Source organism: Schistocerca serialis, chromosome 2 (assembly GCF_023864345.2).
Source record: "Schistocerca serialis cubense isolate TAMUIC-IGC-003099 chromosome 2, iqSchSeri2.2, whole genome shotgun sequence".
In the NCBI taxonomy this organism is placed as follows: domain Eukaryota; kingdom Metazoa; phylum Arthropoda; class Insecta; order Orthoptera; family Acrididae; genus Schistocerca; species Schistocerca serialis.
The window spans coordinates 618,952,876-618,961,830 of NC_064639.1; the positions used below are offsets into that span (position 1 = coordinate 618,952,876).

Here is an 8,955-nt window from a genome sequence, read left to right on the forward strand (position 1 = left end):
TTATTGACCACACTGACTAATTCAAAAGAAGCAACTGCAACATTCATTCAATGAACATTTGACAGAAAAGCGATATACACTTGGCTAATACTTCCTTCAGCATTGTACAGGTAGGTGTGCTCTATTCATCGGGTTTCATTTTCAGTAGGCTTCCTTTGAAAAGTTTGCGTCGTAAATCCGAAGTATTCAGGTCTCATTTGAAAGGTTTCCTTGTGGCACACTCCTATTCTGTACCGAAATTCCTCGCATAGTTGAAAACTTTTCTCTGTAATGTGTTATTTATTCGCGCAATTTAGTCTGCAAGCTTTCTCATCGTCATTGCGTGAACTATGTACTGACTCGCGATACGAGGTGGTTTGTACCCTTTGAGGAGACTGGTAGCTTTGTATCGGATTAGATTATAAAAGTCTTGGTCACACAGAATTTTATTATAAACTTCGATAAATTGATCAGTTTTAATAAATATTATGTGGCCAAGACAATGTCTTTCTATAATCTAATATTTACTACCTCGCTCCACGAACAAGTAGGTGTGGTTCGTATAGTCCCACGGCATCCGTGAGGTAAATAAAACACACTGAAAAGCCAAAGAAACTGATACAGCTGCCTAATGTCGTGTAGGGGCCCCGCGAGCAAGCAGAAGTGCCACAACACGACGTGGCATGGACTCGACTAATGTCTGAAGTACTGCTGGGGGAACTGACACAATGAATCGTGCAGGGCTGCGAATAAATCCACAAGAGTACGAGGGTGTGGAGATCTCTGCTGAACATCACGTTGCAATACATCCCAGATATGATCAATAATGTTCATTTCTGGGGAGTTTGGTGGCCAGCGGAAGTGATTAATCTCAGAAGAGTGTTCCTGAAGCCACTCTGTAGTAGTTCTGGACGTGTGGGATGTCGCTCTGTCCTGCTGGAATTTCCCAAGTCTGTCAGAATGCACAATGAACATGAATGGATGCAGATGATCAGATAGGATGCTTACGTACATGTCACATTTCAGAGTCGTATCTAGACGCATTAGGGGTCCTATATCACTCACTCCAACTGTACACGCTCCACAAGATTAAAGAGCTTCCACCGGCTTGAACATGCCCTTGCTGACATGCAGGGCCCATGGATTCAGGAGGTTGTCTCCATACCCGTACACGTCCATTCGCTCGATATAATTTGAAACGAGACTCGTCCGACCAGGCAACATGTTTCCAGTCATCACAGTCCAATGTCGGTGTTAATGGTCCCTGGCGAGGCGTAAGGCTTTGTGTCGTGCAGTCATCAAGGGTATACGAGTGGGCCTTCGGCTCCGAAAGCCCATATCGGTAATGCTTCTTTGAATAGTTCGCACGCTGACGATTTTTGATGGCCCAGCACTGAAATCTGCAGCAATTTGTATAACTGGGAGGCAGCGTGACAGGCCCAACAGAGCTGCTCTTGACCACGTATAAATACTTTATCTGCATGGAGCTGTACAAGCCTTGTGTTTGCCACGCCACGCTGAACGATTCTCTTTCGACCGCCGTACGGGAAAAATCCCAGCTTCGTCGCTACCTCGGAGATGCGTCCCATCGCTCGTACGCCGACTGTAATAGCACGTTCAAACCCGCGTAAATATTGATAATCTGCCATTGTAGCAGCAATAACCGATCTAACAACTGTTCCAGACAGTTGTTGTCTTATATAGGCGTTGCCGTCCGCAGCGCCGTGTTCTGCCTATTTACATCTCTTTGTGTCTGAATACGCATCCCTATACCGGTTCCTTTGGCGCTTCTGTTAAGTAAACAGTCAATATGTTACCAGCAGCGCGACGGGCCCAACAGGGCTGCTCTTGGCCACGTATAAATACTTTATCTGCATGGAGCTGTACAAGTCTTGTGTTTGCCACGATATCTGGAGGCGGAAATATGTACCACAAAAATAAGAGCGGCGTTCAATAAGTAACGCAGCACATTTTTTTCTCGGCCGATATGGGTTGGAAAAAATGTGGAATTTGTTGTGGGACATCGTGGAATATTCCCGTTTCAGTCCCTACAGTATCATCAAGTTCCAATTGCTGGCGGTGCTATCGTAGCCTTCAAAATGGCTTCTGTAATGGAAGTGCGTTCCAAGCAGAGAGCAGTCATTGAATTTCTTTTGGCATAAAACCAGAGACTGGCAGATGGTCCTAGGCGCTTGAAGAATGTCTACAAGGACCTGGCAGTGAACAATAGCACGATGAGCCGTTGGGCGAGACGTCTGCGGTCATCGCAACAAGGTTACGCAAACCTATCCGATCTAACGCGTGCCGGCAGGCAGCACACAGCTGTGACTCCTGCAGAATTGAGATGTGAAGACACTCCCATTCGAGGGTGAACAACGGATCACAATTGACCACCTCGTTGGTCAACTGAATGTCTCTGTTCTTGTGCTGACACATTCGTCCACCAGTTGGAGTACTCGAAAGTATGTGCCCATTGAGTTCCTCGCCACGTAACACAAGACTACAAAGAGCAACGTAGGACATACGTGCGCACCACAGGATTAATATGGGGATGATGAGGAGGTTACAGATGCAGCAGAACATTCGCTCCAATGTCCATCAGTCGAGCCGTATGCGGGTATACGGGCCCTCCCAGTAAGATGGCGTAATCCCATCGTGTTGAACTGAGATTATTTTAAAAAACAGTGTTTTGTAGCCGAAAAAGTGGGGAATAACAAGGTGTATTAGAATCCTGAACAAAACCAACCTGCTTTCAGAAAAAAAAATGTTGCATTGCTTGTTGAATGCTCCTCGTACTAAGGCCGCCATCTCAGAATCTGTCTCCATATCTCTAGAGTGATGTGATATTACAGTACCGACAACCTGATCTGCCGTTCTGCCATATTCCTCAAGTTTTGAACTACACAGGAGGACGGAAAGCTATTACTCCATAAGATAAACGAGATGTCTGGGCGTGCACTCCATTGAGAGCCAAAACATTTAGAAAACGTGTATTGCATGGAAGTAATCCATAAAGAGTGCATAAAAATAAAAGCGAACTGTGTGTGCTTTAATGGATACCAGATATTCAAATTACTGTCATGTAAATGTGCATCTGGCCTTCTCTTCTACAGCAGCACTGACAGCCCGTTATCACGACGAAATATTGATAGTAATTTTTAGAACAACAAACTTTTCTTAACTTCATCATCCTTCCAGTAGCATACTCACAGCAGTAGGTGACTCGATCCAATTGCTGAACTTTCACGAGAAGCAAATGACGCAGTGGTCCTGTCGTGGAATTGCTCATGTAGCTACTATGACGCGCAAGGTTTTCAGAGATATGTTACTCACTCAGTTGCCTGTTTACTGGGAGTTAGCTACTCGACAGAACTGCATTTCTTTACAGCCACAAGGCTTCGAATTATAAGCTAGCCTGCACAACTCATTATGAGTCGAGGCCATTCCAAATAAATTTCAATTGAATTCATGAAAAAGATACAGACATAGCGTTTTCATAAAAAAAGTAGTGGATGTGAAGAGAAAACTGAAGCACTGGTTATGGTGAGTGATTGGTTTGATAGTAAATTTTAATTTAGTACGAAGTAACTTGCTGGATATTTTTTATTTACGTGCTCTCAAATAGAAGACAGATCTTCAGTATTACACAGCATTGGTCCATTGACAGGAGTGTTTTGTGGACAGAGGTACTGGTAGAATGGAGATTAATGCTTCGACCTGGTTGGCAGGCCGAAAAGTCCACGGATCAAGTCAATGAATGCGTCGACGTCGATGCCGGCGTCCCTCAGCTTCTGGAGCAGCTCCTGGTACTCTGGCAGCGAGTTCAGAGTTTCCACGATCGACTACAACAGATGAACAGGACAAATTTTAGGTACTAAGTATAATCCAGGATCGTCAGCTAACTATTGATCAACACATGATGACTCACCTGGAATTCGGGAGACCTAATCCTGTCATACAGTTCTTTGAAGTCGGGGCTGGTTTCCAGCTTCTCGTCGAACAGAGCCCGCAGTTCGTCCAGTGGCAAGATGGCGAGAATCTCGTCGACCATGGAACGGATGCTCCTGGTGTGTCTCAGCTTGGATGGAGGAGTAAGCTGGGGCAGTCCCATGAAGTCGTGTAGAGCGTTCACGTATTTGTAGACATCGAGGCCGGACTCTTGCAGGTAGTTGAGGAACTGTGGAGAAGAACGTAACAATTTAACATATTCCTAATGAAAGTATATTGCGTCAGTCTGCAACTGGTACAGGTGTGGGATCCTTACATCAATGTATTCTGGGAGAGCGTCGATGGCCAGGACAATGCTCTTGAAGTCATCGGAGAGTATGTACTGAACAACAGCCTGCACCTCAGGGTCGTTGGCCAAGTGGTCGAGCACGATAGCGACAATTTCGTCGACGGGGATCAGGGCGAGGAAGTCATTGAGGTCATCCTGGAGGTTGCGGTTGGCCTTCTTGGCAGATACATGGAGTCGAATCTTGTTGCTGGAGCCTAAGAGAGAATAAAGCGAGACTTTAAGTACTCTAGAAGCGAAATTGTGCACATGTCTCTGAAATGTGAAAATCTTTGAAAGAATGCCTGTTAGATACTCATGCTTTCATTACTTAGCTATGTACTGTGTTACTTACTTGTTGGCAGGCCGAAAAGACCGCGAATCAGGTCAATGAATGCGTCGACGTCGATGCCAGCGTCCCTCAGTTTCTGAAGCAGCTCCTGGTACTCTGGCAGCGAGTTCAGAGTTTCCACGATCGACTACAACAGATGAACAGTCAACATAAACTTTAGGTACTAAGTATCCTCCAGAAAGGTCAGTTAACTACTGATCAAGACGTGACGACTCACCTGGAATTCGGGAGACCTGATCCTGTCGTACAGCTCCTTGAAGTCGGGGCTGGTTTCCAGTTTCTCGTCGAACAGAGCCCGGAGTTCGTCCAGTGGCAAGATGGCGAGAATCTCGTCGACCATGGAACGGATGCTCCTGGTGTGTCTCAGCTTGGATGGAGGAGTAAGCTGGGGCAGTCCCATGAAGTCGTGTAGAGCGTTCACATATTTGTAGACATCGAGGCCAGACTCTTGCAGGTAGTTGAGGAACTGGAGGAGAAGAAGATAACAGTTTAACGTGTTTGTAATAAAGGTATATTGCAATGTCTACAACTGGCATAGGTATGGGATCCTTACATCAATGTACTCTGGGAGAGCGTCGATGGCCAGGACAATGCTCTTGAAGTCATCAGAGAGCACGTATTCAACGGCAGCTTGCACCTCAGGGTCATTGGCCAAGTGGTTAAGCACAATGTTCACAATTTCGTCGATGGGAATGAGGGCGAGGAAGTCGTTGAGGTCATCCTGGAGGTTCCGGTTGGCCTTCTTGTCAGTTACATGGAAACGAATCTTGTTGCTGGAGCCTAAGAGAGAATAAAGAGAGACTCTAAGTACTCTAGAAGCGAAATCGTGTAATTGCTTCTGAAATGTGACAATCTTCGAATGTATACCTGTATGACACTCATGCTTTCATTTCGTGTGGTACATGTAGTGAATTACTTACTTGTTGGAAGGCCGAAGAGACCGCGAATCAGATCAATGAATGCGTCGACGTCGATCCCGGCGTCCCTCAGTTTCTGGAGCAGCTCCTGGTACTCTGGCAGAGAGTTCAGAGTTTCCACGATCGACTACAACAGATGAACAGTCAACATAAACTTTAGGTACTAAGTATCCTCCAGGATGGTCAGCTAACTATTGATCAACACATGATGACTCACCTGGAATTCGGGAGACCTAATCCTGTCATACAGTTCTTTGAAGTCGGGGCTGGTTACCAGCTTCTCGTCGAACAGAGCCCGGAGTTCGTCCAGTGGCAAGATGGCGAGAATCTCGTCGACCATGGAACGGATGCTCCTGGTGTGTCTCAGCTTGGATGGAGGAGTAAGTTGGGGCAGTCCCATGAAGTCGTGTAGAGCGTTCACGTATTTGTAGACATCGAGGCCGGACTCTTGCAGGTAGTTGAGGAACTGTGGAGAAGAACGTAACAATTTAACATATTCCTAATAAAAGTATATTGCGTCGGTCTGCAACTGGTACAGGTGTGGGATCCTTACATCAATGTATTCTGGGAGAGCGTCGATGGCCAGGACAATGCTCTTGAAGTCATCGGAGAGTATGTACTGAACAACAGCCTGCACCTCAGGGTCGTTGGCCAAGTGGTCGAGCACGATAGCGACAATTTCGTCGACGGGGATCAGGGCGAGGAAGTCATTGAGGTCATCCTGGAGGTTGCGGTTGACCTTCTTGGCAGATGCATGGAGTCGAATCTTGTTGCTGGAGCCTAAGAGAGAATAAAGCGAGACTTTAAGTACTCTAGAAGCGAAATTGTGCACATGTCTCTGATATGTGAAAATCTTTGAAAGAATGCCTGTTAGATACTCATGCTTTCATTACTTAGCTATGTACTGTGTTACTTACTTGTTGGCAGGCCGAAAAGACCGCGAATCAGGTCAATGAATGCGTCGACGTCGATGCCAGCGTCCCTCAGTTTCTGAAGCAGCTCCTGGTACTCTGGCAGCGAGTTCAGAGTTTCCACGATCGACTACAACAGATGAACAGTCAACATAAACTTTAGGTACTAAGTATCCTCCAGAAAGGTCAGTTAACTACTGATCAAGACGTGACGACTCACCTGGAATTCGGGAGACCTGATCCTGTCGTACAGCTCCTTGAAGTCGGGGCTGGTTTCCAGTTTCTCGTCGAACAGAGCCCGGAGTTCGTCCAGTGGCAAGATGGCGAGAATCTCGTCGACCATGGAACGGATGCTCCTGGTGTGTCTCAGCTTGGATGGAGGAGTAAGCTGGGGCAGTCCCATGAAGTCGTGTAGAGCGTTCACATATTTGTAGACATCGAGGCCGGACTCTTGCAGGTAGTTGAGGAACTGGAGGAGAAGAAGATAACAGTTTAACGTGTTTGTAATAAAGGTATATTGCAATGTCTACAACTGGCATAGGTATGGGATCCTTACATCAATGTACTCTGGGAGAGCGTCGATGGCCAGGACAATGCTCTTGAAGTCATCAGAGAGCACGTATTCAACGGCAGCCTGCACCTCAGGGTCATTGGCCAAGTGGTTAAGCACAATGTTCACAATTTCGTCGATGGGAATGAGGGCGAGGAAGTCGTTGAGGTCATCCTGCAGGTCGCGAGTGTGTGCATTCACACGATGAACGGGAACAGCCTTTGCTGAAATTAATTAGCAATCCAGTGTGATTTATACATCTCATCAACGTATAATTGCATTGTATCATACACTGAAGGATAAAATTAACATTTGTCGATGTGTGTTACCTGCTGTTATCCCTAGGATAGCGAGTAGGATGAAGAGCGTCTTCATCTGTGAATTTATAAAAAAGTAATGGTTTTTAGCTGGTCTGACTTTGTTGTCTAATTGCTTCATGGGGTACGAATAAGCGTATTACGATATCTGCATTCTGATGTAAGCTTTTGAATAGGATAGTCGCTGGCTGTGTCTTACCTCGAGCACGTCTCGCCGTTTTGCTTCCAGCTGTGTACTGCCTTCCCAGAGGCTCCGCTACTTATACTGCTTGCTTATCTCGATTTTGAAACATCTGACTGATATCATTCACTTATCAACTATGTGAGTGGCTCGCAATTGATCCAATTATGGCACCTACCAGACTTTTTCAGTTAGATTTATCGTTTTTTTCCCACATGTCCAGGTAAATGTCAAGTGAAATGAGTCACTGAACCTGAACTATCTCACAGGATTCTTGTAGATGCCATCACGTAATCATTACGATAATGGCAGTCTTTCTATGCATGTTGCTTGAGCGAGACTGAGCTTCTAGCTTTCTCTCGTTTCTATTCTCATTAGCAAGGTGAGTGTTGGCTTGCAACTTAAAAATGTTTACAAAAAATAGTAATTATAAACGGTTTAAACTGGCCTACCAGTCACGTTTTTGTAAAACCGTGTATTTAAATGGTGTATATGTCGAGTTTAGTAGAGTTTTATTTCAACGTAGCTAACATCGAAGAACGTGTTTGAAATGTCTTACTTTTTTCAAAGTTAGCTCAAAGTCACTAACACTGTAGTATCTGCCTAGCTTCAACTTGCTGTTATTTAAGAGGAAATAAAGAAACGTAAGCCATAACGACAGGTAACAATGTGAACTGCGCTTCTATAAAATACAAGCAAATATTATCAGTGCGCGTCTTCGTATGATTCTAAGAACATTTTATCGGTGAATACAAACTTTGTCTTCACCTGATTGACATTCTTTCACACAGACCAGTTTGCGGAACAATTAACACAACAGGAAGAGTTTTTTTGTGAAAGTGAAAAACTTGAGATCTGGATGAAACATGAAGATTGCTGATGCCATTCGTATAGAAAACAAACGAGAAATATGACAAGAATTAAGTTTCATGTAACTTTCCTACCGCGTGAATCATTCTCCAAGATGTGCTATATCCATAAAACATTTAAGGAATGCTCAAGCGATGCCTGTCGACTTGAAAGACAAACTCAGTTTCATTTAAGACGATAGCGACTGATACGAATTTTTTTACACCTAAGAATATTTTGATCATACGTAGCAGTCCCAAAAAATACAACATGGACACTAGAAGTGTTGGTGTGGCGAAAATAATTGGGTCTGTCGATGTTATTCTTTAATCAGGATGTCCAGCTTTCCTGTTGCAAGACGTGCCGTAACATCCACCACCAAAGCTGAGTTCGTCATTAACGCATGATAGTGCTACAGCATTCGTCTTGAAGGAAATCAGTCAGAATCGCGGAAACAGAATAGATTTTTATCACCACAGTGTGCGCAAACGTTACGGGTGAAACCTCAAACCTCTCTGAAGTCTCTCACGGAGCAACGGCATGTGAGACGGTTTATGGTGATGGATGGTGATGCGGCTCTGTTTAGTGTTATTTGCGAGAAGTAGACTATGTACCAACGTCGACCT

At 45.0% G+C, this 8,955-nt stretch overlaps 1 protein-coding gene across 1 annotated transcript; it reads right to left on the minus strand.

Moving 5' to 3' along the window:
• Nucleotides 1-3,599: 3,599 nt before the first annotated feature.
• On the minus strand, nucleotides 3,600-7,517 carry LOC126457672 (uncharacterized). The gene is made up of 14 exons (XM_050094173.1): nucleotides 7,499-7,517; nucleotides 7,312-7,357; nucleotides 6,989-7,206; nucleotides 6,653-6,901; nucleotides 6,439-6,562; nucleotides 6,075-6,301; nucleotides 5,739-5,987; nucleotides 5,525-5,648; nucleotides 5,158-5,384; nucleotides 4,822-5,070; nucleotides 4,608-4,731; nucleotides 4,244-4,470; nucleotides 3,908-4,156; nucleotides 3,600-3,821 (listed from the first exon to the last, which is right to left on the minus strand). The coding sequence occupies exons 2-14, from the start codon at nucleotides 7,355-7,357 to the stop codon at nucleotides 3,684-3,686; spliced, it is 2,451 nt and encodes an 816-aa protein (XP_049950130.1). The 5' UTR covers nucleotides 7,499-7,517; the 3' UTR covers nucleotides 3,600-3,683.
• Nucleotides 7,518-8,955: the final 1,438 nt, after the last annotated feature.

What these genes read in the sequence shown, in the direction of transcription:
- LOC126457672 (XM_050094173.1), bottom strand. Translation starts at nt 7,357, where the DNA reads ATGAAGACGCTCTTCATCCTACTCGCTATCCTAGGGATAACAGCAG. An exon ending in TCTCTTCGGCCTTCCAACAA is followed by an intron (nt 5,385 to 5,524) that starts GTAAGTAATTCA and finishes ATTCTCTCTTAG; the next exon opens with GCTCCAGCAACAAGATTCGT. An exon ending in CTCTCCCAGAATACATTGAT is followed by an intron (nt 4,157 to 4,243) that starts GTAAGGATCCCA and finishes TCTTCTCCACAG; the next exon opens with TTCCTCAACTACCTGCAAGA.